A 17555-nucleotide genomic window follows, 5' to 3' on the forward strand; every position below is an offset into this window, starting at 1 on the left:
CTTTTTGGAAAATGAGCAGGATAGCACCCACGTCACAGGACTGTTTGAAACTGAAAGGAGAAAACGCATGTAAAAAACCTTGCATGGCACTCGGCACAAAGCAAGCCCCAGATGTTGGCTGGATCTTCCTGTGGATTGCAGTAGGGCCTCTCTCCCTCCGTTCAAGGTTGGAATTTATATATAGTATGATGGCACATACTACAGGCTTTACAACAGCTGCTATCAATGAGTTCCTACCATCACAGATGTTACTGGAATTAACAAACTAAGACTTCTAATCTCACCAAATGTCTGCAAAGTAGGAATAATTATCCCTAAATTACAGTACAAAGGGGGCTCCAGTAAACTGGATAACTGACCCAGGGACACACCCACCCATTTCACAGGTGAGGCTCTAGACGAGGCAAATAATCAGCTCAGGGGAGTATTTTTTATATTTTACAAATAATTTTATTATGAAGAGTGGCGGAAGTAGTATGTAGATTCCCCATAAAGTATAAGAGTCTGCTAATAATAAAATGATTTTATTTTTAACAGCTAAAATAAATTTTAATGTGCATTAGAAAAACTACATGTTCCCAAGTAAACTCAGTCTTTCAGATATTATTCAGGATTAAACAAGACTGCCCCGAGGTTAATCCACTTACACAGACCACGTGTGAGCTACAGCCGGGGTATTCAGGCATGCCGGTGAATATTCCCAACTTTTAGTAACAGAACCTTTAAATACGTCCTCTCAAGCATGGACAGTAGCCTGGGTGTCACTATGCCTCTTCTGCAGGATGGATGGGAAGGTGAATATGGATTACGTGTATGGATTCTCATGCTGCATTTGTATGCACCTTGCAGGAAGATTCGGGAATTCAAGCTGCTGCCTGGAAGCAAGATCTAAGCATTGCTTCTTACCTAGCGGGGCTCTCACCAATGCCACAGACAGGGCAGAACACGACTTTTACCCTCTCCCCTTCTGCAGCATGATTTTAAGAGACAAAACTTATAAGGCTGTTTAAAATGGTAAATCATGTTAGAGACGTTCTTTTTTTTCCTTGGCTCCGAAGAGATGAGTAGTTACCCCGCCTCACACCTGAAGCGTACTGGCTTCTGCGGGTAGCAGTCTTACTTGTCTACTATTCGTTCTGAGGAGTCTTGTCTTTCTGGATGAAGCTTTTAATCTGGTGATCACATACATGATTGGAACTGGCTGTGCAAATGAACTGATAGGAATTTTGCATACATGAGTGAAAAATGTACCCTCACAAGGCAACTTTACATCAGTATTGCACCCTGGAGCTGTGAAGTGTGCTTCCTGGTCATGCTGAGTTTGTTTAGATCTACATCTCAGAAAATAGTCAGCTATCAATCAGTTTACCTCAACAACACTCTTAAACTATTCTGAACATTAAGAAGAGATTCTTGAAGGACTTGATAACAAATCTTCAATTATTTTCCCAACCCAGATGGCAGCAATGAGCAGACAAGGTTTTCCTTCCATTACTCGTAGACATTTACAAGTAATTCCAGAATGTGGAGATGTTTCCAATGGCTTCTTGAAAGTTACCCACACTGCTTTATTTGTGGATTCTCGGTATCTAATTCAAAGAAGTCAGTGGAGACTTTTTGTTGTTTCCTACTATATGTGAGTTAGAATTCTTGGTACTTACCAATGTCAAAGAAAAAAGCCGTCTTCTTATTAATACAGGATCTCACCTTTGCCTTAAACTTGGCAATACAAGGCAGATATCCTTTTAAGACTCATGGATCATTAAATAGTTCTAGTCTCATTAAATAACTTACTTTCAGGGATATAAAATATTTACTGTGACTAAGTTAAACTTTTTCATTATGTTTTAGCATCCTGATTATGACAAGTGATACTACTTTATTTATAGCAGTGATACAAATGTTCCTGATAAGCTTGAGGGCTGAAAAAGCTAACCCTTAATGCTACCACTACACTTAGGTGTTACAGGGCAATTCAGTGGGCAACACAGGGCACGAAGGCACTAGAGAGAAGTCACGAAGGCTTCTCCTACTTAAATGTGCTTCCTAATCCAAACATGTTTTAGAGCGGCAATCCCGTCGTCTTCGCCACACCAACACATGGAGGTACTGTGCTCTTCTAGGGCAGGGGTCGGCACAATTTTTCTGTAAAGGCCAGATAGTAAATATTTTCAGCTTTTCTGTCACAACTACTCGACTTTGCTGTTGTCGTGTGAAACAGCCGTGGATGCCACCTAACCAAATGAGCGGGGCTTGTTTTTGTACATTTTGACTACAAACAAAAACAAGGCAGTGGGCTGGCTTTGGTCTGTGGGTCATGGTGGGGTCTGCTGCCCCTGCTCAAGGGAACTGGGGGACTGGGAAAGAGGATATTATTGAAGGTCATTCTCATCTACCTTCTCACTTCGAGAGTTTCTGGTCTTGAGTAAGGACACATGGGGAGGTGTGGAAAGAATCGTTAAGCATCTCTCCTAAAGAGCATTCACAGAGAATGGGCACAAAGCTCTTTCGGCAGGGAAGATTGTTCTGGGTTCCAATGAAGTTCTTAGTAATATTAAACTAAAATAACTGAATGTAGAACTCTTTCCCTCAACCACAACTTTTTTCCTTACAGAGAATTCTAGGATACAGGGATATATTGCTGAATACCTTAACTATGAGAATTTGTTGCAGAATTAAATTACTCCCACTAGGGATGGAAAGGAGCAGGGGATTGGGAATAGAAAAGGTAGGTAAAAAGTAGCCCCAGCATTCCAGCTTTGAGAAGAGACAGAAACGACGTACAAGTCAACACATGCTGGCCGTGGCTTTCCTGTAGGTTTTTTGGGATTTTTGAGACAAGGTTTCACTTCCATCACCCAGGCTGGAATGCAATGGCACAATCTCAGCTCACTGCAGCCTCCGCCTCCTGGGCTCAAGTGATTCTCCTGCCTCAGCCTCCTGAGTAGCTGGGACTACAGGCTTGTGCCACTGAGCTCGGCTACTTCTTACATTTTTTTTTGTAGAGATGGATTTCACCACATTGCACAGGCTGACTCTGAACTCCTGACCTCATGATCCGCCCGCCTCGGCCTCCCAAAGTGCTGGGATTACAGGCGTGAGCCACCGCACCTGGCATTCCTGTAGTTTTAAAAGAGCTGGGACATAAGAGGAACTGACCTCATGTATTTTGGCATGAGGACACCACAAGCAAAGCTGAGACAGAGGGGTGTGTGCGTGTGATATATAACTAACCCTCTACGTTAGAAAGGAGGTTGGGGAAACACTTATCCATCGATGCTGCCTAAATTTCCTCAAAGCTTTTTCTACCTGTAAGTATCCAAGTTACTCTCTGTGGGCCAAAGCAGAAGTAAAAAAATCAGACACTGAATAGTTTGATGAGATGAAGAGACACAGAAAACTCACCAGCCAAAAACAACCCTAACAAATTGAGAGGAATTTCTCAGTAATGCACAGAAACTCTTGAGAAAGGGATAGATAGGGGTGAGATTCTGAAAAGTTTCCAGGAAGAGATGATATATTAGCCACCTGTTCACTATTATACTCAATTAAGATGTATAAAATGTGATTTAACATTGTAGTTAGTGTGCTGTTTTAAAAATCAGCTTAAAAATATTTGTTAAGGTTTTTTTCAGAGGCTTACCTGCAACTCGAATGCCCATCCTTAGCTCTTGTGTTTCTCACACCTATCAAGATCTGGTCAAGGGCCCCAAAGAAACTAAGGGGAAGGGCCTGATGTGGGCTTATTTTCTGCCAATTCAGATACTTTCCTGTATCAACATATAGGTAGTAGTCTGGTATCTCATACAGATGAATGGTAATGAGATACTAGCTTTTTACGGAGAAATAACTTCTTAATTTTAATGATGAACTTTGTCATCTTCACATCTCCTTGAAAAATAACTTTATGATTAAACAAAACTAGTTTTTCTCTAATTCTCAGTTGCTTCTGACAGCAAGTCAAGAACATCCAGACAGAACCAGATCTGTCTGTATTAATAATACATTTACTTCCTGTATCATTATTTTAGATTCCAATAATTTTATTCTTTTTTTTTTTCACTCCCCTCCCCCTGTCCCAAATATTACACATTTTTAAACTGTTAAGTATGTATTGCAGTCGTCTCCACCGTATGCCCTTTGCTGTTCCAGAGCTTTAAGTGATGTCCAGGTCAACACTACTTACGCCAGCGCTGCAGCTCTTTGGATAAACAGAGACAAATGTAAGGATCCAGAGGCCACTTCCAATGACTGTTACTATCTTTTGCCTCTACAGATCATTCTCGTTTTGTTTTATAAGTTTAGAAATAAGAGTATTAAGCACAATGAGAAGTTTGTTTCACTTTCTTCAGTCTCTGTTCACTAATGTCAGGTATCAAACAATCCCTTTCAGACTGGTAAAACTTTAAGAAAAGCCCTTTTCTCTGTGGGAAAATGACTCTTGGTTTTGGGCCTCTCCATTTATGCAGGACTATCAGGTGTCTGATACAAGAGATGGCGGCGAGGCCATCCCAGCCAGCAGGCAGGAGTGCTGCCGCCCTGTTCCTGCTGTTGGACCTACCCGCTACTCACTAGGCACTGATTTCATCAAACAAATCCCAATTAGCATCAAATTGTGATTTTTTTTTTTTCTTAAGAAGTCCAGTGTGTGAATTATGCTGGCCTTCAGAATTCATCGTAATCTTGTACTTTTACACGCGAAGTTTTCATCTGAAAGTGGGCTTTCTGTTTTAATCGTACACAAATACTGGTGGGTTTTTTTTTTTTTTTTTTTTTTTTGAGATGCAGTTTCGCTTGTTGCCCAGGCTGGAGTGCAATGGCGAGATCTCGGCTCACTGCAACCTCTGCCTCCTGGGTTCTAGCAATTCTCCTGCCTCAGCCTCCCGAGTAGCTAGGACTACAGGCGCCCGCCACCACGCCCAGCTAATCTTTGTATTTTTAGTAGAGACAGGGTTTCACCACGTTGGGCAGGCTGGTCTTGAACTCATGACCTCAGGTGATCTGCCAGCCTCGGCCTCCCAAAGTGCTGGGATTACAGGCGTGAGCCACCGCACCTGGCCCCAAAATACTGGTTTTTGATTATACAAAAACCAGCACAGGAATTTAATTATACAAAAATACTGATATTTTTGATACCCACTTGTCTTTTTAACTATAAGGATTTTTTTTATAATACAATACTTTAAGAAATGAACAAACCCATCTTGAATTAAGATAAATGAAATTAAGGTATTTTCCTTCTGGTTAAGACTTAGTACAAGCTGAAACCTGGAGAATGGCGCTTTGTTTTTTAAGTGTTCAAAGTAGATTAACTGAGATAGCAATAAGACTTAGACACATTGGTAAGTGACAGCTGTATTCTATTCCTCCTCCTCTCTTTTTCTGGTCTAAAGGTATTTGGTTCCAATGCCAAAAAGGTGCTCTTAGGCACCAAGGAAGAGCACCTTCCATTGGAGCAGGGTAACAGTTCTTAGGTACCTGACCTTTTAGCAGGGAAGGAAAAAAAGCTAGAAGGGCTGAGTGCGGTGGCTCATGCCTGTAATCCCAGCACTTTGGGAGGCCAGGACGGGTGGGTCACCGGGGATTAGGAGTTCAAGACCAGCCTGACCAACATGGTAAAACCCCGTCTCTAAAAATACAAAATTAGCTGGGCATGGTGGTGCATGTCTGTAATCCCAGCTACTTGGGAGGTTGAGGCAGGAGAAATCGCTTGAACCCAGGAGGCAGAGGTTGTAGTGAGCCAAGATCACACCACTGTGCTCCAGCCTGGGCAACAGAGTGAGATTCTGTCTCAAAAAAAAAAAAAAGGTAGAAAAAAACCTTCTAGCACCTACCAGGGAGAAAAAAACAAGACCACCAAATAAGTGACAACATGAGGCTGGGCGTGGTGGCTCACGCCTGTAACCCCAGCACTTTGGGAGGCCGAGGCGGGAGGATCATGAAGTCAGGAGTTCAAGACCAGCTTGGCCAATATGGTGAAAACCCTGTCTCTACTAAAAATACAAAAACAAAGTTAGCCAGGCATGGTGACACATACCTGTAGTCCCAGCTACTCGGGAGGCTGAGGCAGAAGAATCAGTTGAACCCGGGAGGCAGAGGTTGCGGTGAGCAACAACAACATGAAATGGAGGACAAGGGCAATTATGTAAATTCTAGTCAAATCTTACACAGGCCATTACAACCAAGCCTCTGATAAAACCCCAGAGCCTGCCAGACACAGTGGCTTATGCCTGTAATCTTAGCACTTTGGGAGGCCGAGGTGGGTGGATCACCTGAGGTCGGGAGTTCAAGACCTGCCTGACCAACATGGAGAAACCCCGTCTCTACTAAAAATACAAAATTAGCCGGGCATGGTGGTGCATGCCTGTAATCCCAGCTACTCGAGAAGCTGAGGCAGGAGAATCACTTGAACCCAGGAGGCGGAGGTTGCGGTGAGCTGAGATCATGCCATTGCACTTCAGCCTGGGCAACAAGAGCAAAACTGCATCTCAAAAAAATAAAAGAAAACCCAGAAACCCCAGGCGATAGCTCATTCACTAAGGCATGCCAGATACTGTAAAGCTGTAAAAAAAAAAAAAAAAGCAATTCAGAGAATCCCTTGGAGGTCCACATAACAGAATGGGACCTGTTATTTAGGCTAAAAATATAGAAAGGCTTACTCAGACGTCTGAAACTCCAGCTACAACACAGGACAAAGTATCCTGTGAAGAGCATCGTGATGCCACCGACTCCACTCTTCCTTATGGTGGTGTTGCACCTGATCCAGCCTGTTCAAAAGGAAACACGACTTGTTGTTAAAGCGAATGAAACTAGGGCCAGTATCCGCGAGTCATTCAAGTTTTCCCAGTTAGCCTGAGTGATGGAACTGTAATTCAGAGATTTACACACACATATTTTAAACACATAAAGGCTAACTAACATCAAAGAACCTTAACTTGACTACATTCAAATTAGTTACTCTTGTTTTGGGTGCTTGGTTAAAATCTTTAGTGGGCGGAGGCTAATACAACTGGTTAACTTGAGGTTTAGAGTCTTTCTGGCTTTGGGAGGAGGCACAATCAATGTGGGCAAGGGAAAGTTGGGGGTACGTATTAAAAAATACAAGCTGTTGAATAAATGGTAGCTGTTATTAGCTTTGGTGCTTTCAATTATGTCAAACTCCAAAACGAAAACAGACAAATGGAAAACTAGGAAGACAACACACATTTTAACATTTTTTTCTCTCCTCTTTAGCCTTGCTTAACAGCCTGAAGAGAAACTTTTCCAAATGCCCAGAACCTGCAACAGAACGCAACAGTCAAACTCCAGCCTCACCTTTCTGTACAGCTCCCAAGAGCCTCATCAGAGAGAAGTTGGAGGTTCTAAGTCCGGTAGGGGGTTCCAAACTCCTTATATCAGTTGAGCTTCGTTCCAACAAAGAAACTATGGTTCCAAACAGAAGTCACTGTCATTGTTTACCGAAACGTACCCCTTTCCCCAACATCTAGTGCCGAAGGATCCAGGGCTAAGCCTCAGGAAAAGCATATTCTAAGCAGGTGCGTTAAAGATTTCTGCATTGGACTGCAGCTAAGTGTTGAAAGTCAAATCAATTACAGGTTGAAAAAATGTTTTTCAAAAGGCCAAGGGACCCCTGAAAATCAGGGCGTCTACTTGTTTTTTGGTCTGCTGAGTACCCTGGCCAGGTGATTGATGTGCATGTGCTTCATGAAGTGAGTCTCTTAGATCACCTTTTTGTTTTTGACACAGTCTCACTCTCTCACCCAGGCTGGAGTGCAGTGGCATGATCTCGGCTTACTGCAACCTCTACCTCCTGGGTTCAAGTGATTCTCCTGCCTCAGCCTCCCGAGTAGCTGGGATTACAGGCACACACCATCACGCCAGGCTAATTTTTGTTATTTTTAGTAGAGACGGGGTTTCGCCACGTTGGCCAGGCTGGTCATGAACTCCTGACCTCATGTGTTCTGCCCGCCCCAGCCTTCCAAACTGCTGGGATTATAGGCATGAACCACTGCGCCTGGCCTCTTTTACATCTTCTATCATCTGCTAAACATGTCAGCCAAAAGCGTGACTTTCTCCTTTTATGACTGTGACTTGCCCACAGTCAACATGCCTGTTCTACTACCCTATCGCTATTATTGGCCAGCAAACATTTCCTGTTTATGTTCAGTACATGAATAACTTAAGCAGAACCAGAAGAGGGCTTATGCAGGCCGGGCGCGGTGGCTCACGCCTGTAATCCCAGCACTTTGGGAGGCTGAGGCGGGTGGATCACGATGTCAGGAGATTGAGACCATCCTGGCTAACACTGTAAAACCCCGTCTCTACTAAAAAATAGAAAAAATTAGCCAGGCGTGGTGGCGGGTGCCTGTAATCCTAGCTACACGGGAGGCTGAGGCAGGAGAATGGTGTGAACCCAGGAGGCAGAGCTTGCAGTGAGCCGAGATCGTACCACTGCACTCCAGCCTGGGTGACAGAGCGAGACTCCGCCTCAAAAAAAAAAAAGAGGGCTTATGCTGCTTAATCACATTTCTCCTGTACATGGTTTTCTCCGTGTTTTATGACAGGTAATCTCTACTACTGATGGTTCTCTAGTCTTGGTTTGGTTCATCAAGATAAAGAAGAAATTAAACACCGACAACAGGTTTACCAAGTGTGGTAAAAGTTGCTGTGGATGTAAAAATATCCAAATGATCACTAAAGAACAATGAAAAGAATCATGCTGGCTTCCAAGAAATTGCAAAGAAGATAATTCTCTTGCAAGGTGAAGGTTAGTCTCTTAAAAAAAAAACCCATTCATCTTGGAAAAAATTTGAGGAAAACGGTGCAAAGAGACAACTTCCTGAAAACTGCGACCGTGTTGTCAGCAGTGTCAGGACCACGTGGTTCCCTGGCCTTGCCCTGCTTTCTCCAGTCAGGTGAGCCTACTGGCCTGATCTGAAGTTAATTCAGTAACTGTTAGCTCACTGGCCCTGCCTTTAAGTATCAAAGGAATGAGTTGGCTTCCTGAGAAGGACAAATGACCTATCAAAGGTCTTGCCTGAGCAAGAAAAGGTATGGCCCATTCTCTTATGCAAAGATTCCAATAAAACTCTAATTTGCAGTCATTGGAGCTAGCCATCGCCCAGTGAAATTACAAAGGTTTTTTTTTTTTTTTTTTTTGAGACGGAGTCTTGCTCTGTCGCCCAGGCTGGAGTGCAGTGGTGCAGTATCTGCTCACTGCAAGCTCCGCCTTCCGGGTTCACGCCATTCTCCTGCCTCAGCCTCCCGAGTAGCTGGGACTACAGGCGCCCGCCACTACGGCCGGCTAATTTTTTTTTTTTGTATTTTTAGTAGAGACGGGGTTTCACCGCATTAGCCAGGATGATCTCGAGCTCCTGACCTTGTGATCTGCCCGCCTCGGCCTCCCAAAGTGCTGGGATTACAGGCGTGAGCCACCGCGCCCGGCCACAAAGCTTTTTAAGGAGCCAACGGCACCACCTTTTAATCCCTATAGATTGATGTGGCCTTGAAGTCCTTGGCCAATGGAGGGATCAGGGCTTGACCTGATCCTAAGGTCTCTCTCCTCTGGTATCTTCTGTTCATTTGGTGGTAACATCAAAGTCTGAACTTTGATCCTGGATCCAACTTCAATAGTTTTTCAATTTATAATAGAAGTAGAGGCCCTATGATGATTACATCTTATTTACCATCTGATATAGAAGTACCAAACTAAGTACAACATTTATTAGTTACAGACTATGAGCAATAAAAGGGATTAAAATAGTTTCTCACCACTATTTGGAAGGAACTTGTTACTGAAGAAAAAATTCTATTTTCCCTCCTATATCCTATCTCATAACCTTGGTAATTTAATGTTTTAAGTTACTGTATCTTATTATTGTATTCTTGGGAGCTAACAGTGAAATGTATCAATAACATATCAAACAAGGTATTGACTTCTATCTGTGGTCTTTAAACTCTACTTGAGGCTTACTGTTTGGGAGTTAGTAGTTAATACCTCCAGGTTCACCTGACTCCTCTATCTGTAGTCTTTAAACTCTACTTGAGGTTCACGGTTTGGAATAGTAGAGTCAGACGAACCTGGATTTGAATCCTGATTCTGTCACTGCATGAACATGGGCAAGTCACTTAAGATGTCAGGCCAGGCGTGGTGACTCACACCTGTAATCCCAGCACTTTGGGAGGCCAAGGCAGGCGGATCACCTGAGGTCAGGAGTTCGAGACCAGCCTGGCCAACATGGCGAAACCCCATCTCTACTAAAAAATACAAAAAAAAAAAAAAAAAAAAAAAAAAAAATTAGCTGGGCACGGTGGCAGGTGCCTGTAATCCTAGCTACTCGGAGACTGAGGCAGGAGAATCGCTTGAACCTGGGAGGCGGAGGTTGCAGTGAGCCGTGATCGCGCCATTGCACTCCAGCCTGGGAGACAGAGCAAGACTCCATCTCAAAAAAAAAAAAAAAAGATGTCTGAAGCTCAGATTCCTCATGATGAATGAGGGTGGGACAGTGGTGTCACTCAGAGCTGTTATGACGATTAAATGACATAATGTATCTAGCATAATGATAGTCATAGTCATCACAGATAAACGTCAGGTCCCTCACTTTTTCCTCTAAAATGAAAAGTGTGTATCAAGGACACTCCTAAGCACTATAAAATATAGTACAGAAAATACACAAGTCCTTCAACTTGCTAGAGAGATTTACCATGGGGGGAGTGTGTGCATCTGCAATTGAAAAATACACAGAAGGCAGGGCACGGTAGTTCACACCTGTAATCCTAGTACTTTGGGAGGTTGAGGTGGGCAGATCACCTGAGGTCACGAGTTTGAGACCGGCCTGACCAACATGGAGAAACCCCATCTCTACTAAAAATACAAAATTAGCCGGGCGTGGTGGTGCATACCTGTAGTCCCAGCTACTTGGGAGGCTGAGGCAGGAGAATCACTTGAACCCAGGAGGCAGAGGTGAGCCGAGATCACGCCACTGCACTGCAGCCTGGGCAACGAGTGAAACTGTCTCAAAAAAAAAAAAAAAAAAAAAAAAAAAAAAAAAAAACACCACACACACACGCACACACAGAAAAGTATGGCACTATAACAAACATGGTTTTAGTTATGGTGTATTTTCTACAACATGGTTTAGTGGAAAGGATTAAACTAGGCCTCAGGAAACTAGGTTCTCCTTGCAGCTCTACTATTTATTGGCAACACAAACTTGGACAAATCACTTATTCTCTCTGTGCCTGTTTCATCATCTACAAAATAGGGATAAACTGACTCTGCCCACCTCTCTGTCCACCTTTTGTGCCCAAAATAAAAAAAATACAGATAGAGGCACTCTGAAAACCACAAAGCAACACAAATGTTAATTAAATGTGTTTATTATGGAGAAGAGGCTTGACTTTGTGACTACAACTTTGTACAAAAAGGTCTAGACATTAGGCCTGTGTATGGAAGGCAGTTAAAGAAAATGTAGCTTTGGGCTAGCAATGTTCTGCTGTTAGTACACATCCATTTTGAGACCAGGCAAATAGAGGTTTAGTGAATATGAGATCATTTGCAAAATCTACCAGAGGAGAAAACGATTTTCCTTTAGGAAGAGATATCAGCTTTTCTCTTGCAAACCTATCCTGAGTTGTTACAGGTCTCCTGTCAAAATAAGCATGAAAGCACCAATGGCCACTACACGAGAGGTATGCTACTTTACAATAACCCTGCCCCTAGAAAAGCTTAAGAAACCTTATATATTTTAGCTAGAGAGGTGGTCTAACAACTAAAGATGAGATTCAGCAGACAAAAGCAAAGATATTTCAAATGACTGCCAGGAACTTCCTGGCTCCTTGGGCCTTGGTCTTCCCTCCTGTTAACCTATTCCAGCCATCAGCAAGGAGACTCTAGGAAGCTTCTGAAGAGTTTGATTCATAATCAAGGTGAGTTTCAACGTTCAGTCTTTTGCCCCAAGTCCTTCTCACCTCATCTCTCGTTTCCAGGCTCAATCACTGGTTTTTTTCTTGGGTCCTAGTCATTTTTTCTTTTGTTTTTGGCCACATCCTCCGTTTCTGGTCCTTGATCTTCACTGTTCATTTCCTGAGCCTCCACTTCCACTTACCTGCCTCGCCTGCCCTTCTTACCTAGCTAGTTTTACCTGTGTCCTAAGGCCACCTGGCATCCTACTTTGCTACTCTAAATTCCTAGATGTTGCATTTGCCTGAAGCCTAGAACCTATTTCTTTTCCTGTAAACTTAGAACCTACTTCTTGTACAACCTGGTCCTGACTGGATTCTGAACACAGTGCTTATTCTATCTAGTTGAATTTTAAGTCTTTAGGTTTTTCTCCAGTCTGTTTACCCATCCAGTTTCTACCAGACATGCCTCTTCTCAATGCAGAAACTCAGCTGCTTTCAGCATCGCCAGCCTGCCCTAGTGTAACCTTCAACTCTTGGGGGAGAGAAAAAGAGAGGGATAAACCACCACTACTGACCCCTGAAGCAAGAAGTAATGTTTTCAGGACAATTTTTTTTTTGAGACAGGGTCTCACTCCCGTCGCCCAGGCTGCAGTGAAGTGGCACATACCCTGCTCACTGCAGCCCTGACTTCCCGGGCTCAGGTGATCCTCCCACTTTAGCCTCTCAAATAGCTAGGACTACAGGTGCGCCACCACACCCAGCTAATTTTTTGTATTCTTGGTAGAGATGGGGTTTCGCCATGTTGTCCAGGCTGGTCTTAACTCCTGAACTCAAGTGACCCACCTGCCTTGGCCTCAGCCCCCCAGAGTGCTTAGATTACAGGTGTGAGCCACTGCACCCAGCCTCTTTCAGGACTTTATATGCAGTCTACTGGCATGCCTCCTAGGTGAAAATAAACTAAATGACTGAAAATGTTAGTATTTTGACGCTTATAAATCCAAAAGGCAGAGAGAGCATTTTGGATGGGACAGATGGCAATTGAAAATAAGCTTGTTTACCTTGCGAGAGTCTTTCCCCCTGGGGACTGGTAAGTTGTGGCTTCTGGGCCATTGCATTCCAACACTGAGGCTTCCCTGGCAACACCCCTAGTCCAAGGTAACCAGGATAGAGCTCTGGAAACCACTCCAGCCCCATGCAGCTGAGAAGAGTCTTCCTGCCAGCAGCTGCAGCGTGGTTGGTGAAGGGGCTTTGAGGAGTGTGACGCTGGGCTGAACATAAAGGGCTCTGGCACCTGGTGTGTGATGCTTGGAACTGACTATCAGATTTGGGCTCCAGAGACACCTGTCCCTGGGGACTCTCCATTAATGCCTTTACATCAGGGACACGATTATGATTCCAGGCTTCTGCTTTCTTTTCTTGAAGAAATGTTGTAGCTAGAGAGGTAAGACTTTGACTACTTGACTGCGATACAGAAAACTCGTAAGTTGTCTCCCTCGGAATGAGCAAACTTAAATGTGGTCTTTCTCCTTGAGACTTGTTTTCTGTGACTGAATCCTTGGTGTTGAAGTTCTCACAGCCATGGTTCATGACAGTCCCTTCCTGCTTTTCTGTTGCAGACATACTTTTCTCTGCATTTCCTTTGCTTCCACACGTCTCTACTCCAAGAGTAAGTCCTTTCTCTTGTTTCTCCATGACTTGGATTTCATCTAATGAGCTCATTTTAAGGCTTAAAATGAGTGATTCTGTGTTCTTTTCTGGAGTCTCAGTAACTGTAACATCAGTAGGGACTCCTGAGAGGTGATCCCTGCCTTTGGAATTTCTCTCATTGCTTAATAATGTTCTTACCCTTTTAGCCCCATCACTGACATTCTTTGGAGAAATATGACAATCACCAGTAGGCACGTCTAGTAATTTTACCAGAAGTTCCTGTCTTTGGGGATCAATTCTGTCCAATTTCAGATCACCAGAGGTAGTTTGTACATCATTAGGTAGAGTTGAGGAATATTTTCTATCTTGATTTGACACAGAAGGTTCTATTGAGCCAACCAGTAAAGACGCTCCAGCTTCTGAAGGATTACATCGACTTCCTCCTGATTTAGGCAAATCTTTGGCAAGTTCTCTTTTAGGAGAGGTTTTCTCTGATGCAAAAAACTGAGCCTTGGTTTCTTCTTGGAAAGCAGTCTTTGGCTTAGTATTTTTTAACATTTTGAAGGATGGTTGGATTGGATTCTTGATGTCTTTATCTGCCTTTGTAGTAGTTGCTCTTTCCAAACCAACAGCTGGCAGTGGAAAGGTCTTCACTGTCTGTTCTGGTTTGTCCATCATCAACTTAGAATTTCTTTCTTCATTCTCTGTCTCTAACTCTTTCCCTTTAGCTTTAATTAAATCTTTGATTGGCCCTTTCATTTTTTTAGCACGTGGGAGTGTAGCTGGCTTGGACTGATAAACTTTTTGATCAGTAGGTATGGTTGGTCTTATCATCTTACAGTATGGCAAGTGGGATTTTAATCGTTTAAATGGCTTCTTACAGTAAGGACACACTTCCATTCTGGGTGGATTATCACTCATCCTATTCCTGAAAAAGGTAAATGTGAGATTATGAGAAGCACATAGTTTGTAAATATCAGTATTTTACTTATGTGCTGTATCTTTTAAATTCATTTGGAACAAGCTAGATGTTTGCTACTTAAGGTTACGGCAAGTCAACTAGTCATTACATGAGTATAAAAAATTGTTTAAAAACCTTTAAACACGTTATTCAAGAACAGAATAGTAAAGAATAAAAAACTTAGGCCAGGAACCAAAGGTTATTTATTTATTTATTTTGGAGACAGAGTCTCGCTCTGTCACCTAGGCTGGAGTGCAGTGGCACAATATCTGCTCACTGCAAACTCCGTCTCCCAGGTTCAAGCAATTCTCTTGTCTCAGCCTCCCAAGTAGTTGGGACTACAGGGGCATGCCACCACGCCTGGCCAATTTTTTGTATTTTAGTAAAGACAGGGTTTCACCATGTCGGTGTTGCCCAGACTGGTCTTGAACTCCTGAGCTCTGGCAATCCACCCACCTCAGCCTCCTAAAGTGCTGGGATTACAGGCGCGAGCTACCACGCCCACGCCCAGCCAAAGGTTACTGATTACAGCAAAGGTTTCCAAAGTGATAAATAGAATATCCACTAGGGTGTAAGAAGAAAATATTAGAATTCCCACAATCTAAGAATGAAAAATGAAGCTCTACTAACATTGTCAGTAATACGCATATATATATACATATGTATATACACACACATATGGATATACATAAAATATATGTATAATGCACAAATATATACACGGCAAGGACACAGTCCTGTTTTTCACTTATACTTTTTTTTTTTTTTTTTTTTGAGACAGAGTCTCACTCTGTCACCAGGCTGGCGTGCAGTGTCAGCTCACTGCAACCTCCATTTCCCGGGTTCAAGCGATTGTCCTGCCTCAGCCTCCCAAGTAGCTGGGACTACAGGCATGCGCCACCACACCCGGCTAATTTTTGTATTTTTAGTAGAGACGGCGCTTCACCATGTTGGCCAGGATGGTCTCGATCTCCTGACTTCATGATCCGCCCTCCTCGGCCTCCCAACTTGCTGGGATTACAGGCCTGAGACACCACGCCTAGCCTACTTATAGTTTCTAGTACAACAGATTACTGGCAAATTAGTTTGACATCTTTGTTAAATATATACCATGTAAAAAATTAAAAAAAAATTTATACCATGTATATTTGTACCTGTTATTCTTTAGAGTCCAGAAAAGAAAATGTTTAATTCCAATGTTTAATTGAAAGTTGTTTCCTTTCTACATCTCTTATTCTTTCTATAAAGTTCCAGAGGGCAGGAAACATATCCATCCTGCGCACAGCTGTATGTAAAAACCTAGCACTGAGCCTGGCATACAGTATTTGTTCACTGAATTCTTTAGATATAAACGTTTAAATATTATTCAGTACTAGAACTGATAATATCTTCTGACCTTCAGAGATTAAAAAGGGTGACTGAAACCACTTGCAAAATAGACACAATCTTCACCAATCCATTCATTAAAGCAACCAACCCACCTTATCCTGTACGAAGTCATTCAAAACAAAACTGTTTTCTGCCAACAGATTACAGTAATCTTACTTTTTTGTTGTTTGGTCTTTTTTTTTTTTTGAGATGGAGTCTCGCTCTGTCACTCAGGCTGGAGTGCAGTGGCGCGATCTCGGCTCACAGCAACCTCAGCCTCCCAGGTTCAAATGGTTCTTCTGCCTCAGCCTCCGGAGTGGCTGGGATTACTAGGATTAAGGGCATACGCCACCACGCCTGGCTAATTTTAGTATTTTTAGTACAGACGGGGTTTCACCATGTTGGCCAGGCTGGTCCTGAATTCCTAACCTCAGGTGATCCACCCGCCTCGGCCTCCCAAAGTGCTGGGATTACAGGCGTGAGCCACCACGCCCGGCTTGCTGGGATTACAGGCGTGAGCCATCATTCTTACTTTGTTTGGAGGTACACACTAACAGGATGAAAGCCACACACTGTTTACAAAAATACACACAAATGAAGCCAGTCCATGGACCTTCGGCTAATAACGTTAGAAAGGGCTTGACACCTGCTAGACTTTTCTGCCTCCACTCCACCTCACACTCAATCCTACTTGAAAGATCTCGGTACATTCCCACGGTAACGTCTATACGTGGGTGTCTGTTTTCTTACCCGAGCTCCTCCAGGAGGATGCTAGTTTTGCGGGTGCTTCTCCCGGATCCCCATGCTTCCTCGATCACCGTTCCCGAGTGTGGCAGAATGAAACGTGAATGTCAGCCTGTGTAAGACACAATCAGACAGGTGACTTGGCAGCATGCACAGTGAGTAAATGCGGCACAATGCTGAACCAAATGGAAACACAGGTTCCGGAAAGCAGAGAGTTAAGACCCCCCCAGCCTCCGGGCTTAAGGAGGACCTCAACAGTTCCACTAATCCTCACCCTCACCTCCGGCGCTCTCCAGCCGCCTTTCCCTCCTCCCGCCGCGTTACTAGCCTGCCCACCTCCCCGCACCCTTCCCTTCCCTGAAAGCTGTTCTGATTCTGCCAGTGGAGTGGATGGGGTCGGCCCTGCAGCTCCTGGGTCAAGGACAGGCGTTCCCGCAGCCCCACCGAGGATTTCCTCCTGCGGTTCCAGGAAGACCCTCCGCCGTCCCTGGCACCCGATTCCCTCCCCTCTCCGCTCAGGACAGTCTCCCCCAGACCTAGAACGTGGGCCGCGGAAAACAACCCCGCCCTTGGAAGCTCACCACAGAGCACCGTCCTCACTTCGGAAGACCTGAAAGCCCAGGCGGCCCAGGCGACAAGCCCCCCGGAAAGCCCCCCAAGCGCCTGCCCAACCCCCGGCCAAGGAACCGCGTCAGGCCATCTGCACCACTGCCGGATAGGTCCGCCTACGTTAAAAAATGTTACCTCACACGGATTCAACTCAAATGCTTGTATGATATTATTATGACATAATTGAATTTATTTGAAACCTGGCTTGACCTTTATACCGTACCCTCCGTTGGCTGTGAGCAGGCGAGCGCTTCCGCCACCCCAGGAGAGGTCCTTTCTCCCAGAAGCTCCTAGTCGCTCCTCCCCCTCCGAGCCCGCCTCT

At 44.0% G+C, this 17555-nt stretch overlaps 2 protein-coding genes across 8 annotated transcripts in view; one reads left to right on the forward strand and one right to left on the reverse strand.

Moving 5' to 3' along the window:
* Nucleotides 1-7370, forward strand: part of CPSF4L (cleavage and polyadenylation specific factor 4 like) — a 41386-nt gene extending 34016 nt beyond the window's left edge. For 2 of the 4 annotated variants that reach the window (XM_055243828.2, XM_063617460.1), the window contains exon 7: nt 7234-7320. In XM_055243828.2, the coding sequence (XP_055099803.1) occupies nt 7234-7251 (18 nt within the window). In that variant the 3' untranslated portion in view covers nt 7252-7320. Of the gene's footprint in view, nt 1-849; nt 940-7233 lie in introns of those variants that run through there. The other 2 variants (XM_063617461.1, XM_055243830.1) reach the window with 2 other exon arrangements.
* Nucleotides 509-17280, reverse strand: MTNAP1 (mitochondrial nucleoid associated protein 1). Of its 4 annotated transcripts, XM_055243820.2 has the most exons (6): nt 17206-17280; nt 16631-16736; nt 12963-14479; nt 7315-7422; nt 6660-6767; nt 509-2145 (listed from the first exon to the last, which is right to left on the reverse strand). In XM_055243820.2, exons 3-6 carry the CDS (start codon nt 14470-14472, stop codon nt 2120-2122), a joined length of 1752 nt encoding a protein of 583 aa, XP_055099795.1. In that variant the 5' UTR covers nt 14473-14479; nt 16631-16736; nt 17206-17280; the 3' UTR covers nt 509-2119. The 4 variants fall into 4 exon arrangements, with proteins under 4 accessions (XP_055099795.1, XP_055099798.1, XP_063473492.1 ...); XM_055243823.2 differs by lacking the exon at nt 17206-17280 and having other exon boundaries at nt 509-4201; nt 16631-16738; XM_063617422.1 differs by lacking the exons at nt 7315-7422; nt 17206-17280 and having other exon boundaries at nt 16631-16729.
* Nucleotides 17281-17555: the final 275 nt, after the last annotated feature.

This window comes from Symphalangus syndactylus, chromosome 14, assembly GCF_028878055.3.
Source record: "Symphalangus syndactylus isolate Jambi chromosome 14, NHGRI_mSymSyn1-v2.1_pri, whole genome shotgun sequence".
Lineage (NCBI taxonomy): Eukaryota > Metazoa > Chordata > Mammalia > Primates > Hylobatidae > Symphalangus > Symphalangus syndactylus.

What these genes read in the sequence shown, in the direction of transcription:
- MTNAP1 (XM_055243820.2), bottom strand. Translation starts at nt 14,472, where the DNA reads ATGAGTGATAATCCACCCAGAATGGAAGTGTGTCCTTACTGTAAGAAG. An exon ending in GGGGGAAAGACTCTCGCAAG is followed by an intron (nt 7,423 to 12,962) that starts GTAAACAAGCTT and finishes TTGGAACCATAG; the next exon opens with TTTCTTTGTTGGAACGAAGC. An exon ending in CTTGGGAGCTGTACAGAAAG is followed by an intron (nt 6,768 to 7,314) that starts GTGAGGCTGGAG and finishes CCTTTTGAACAG; the next exon opens with GCTGGATCAGGTGCAACACC.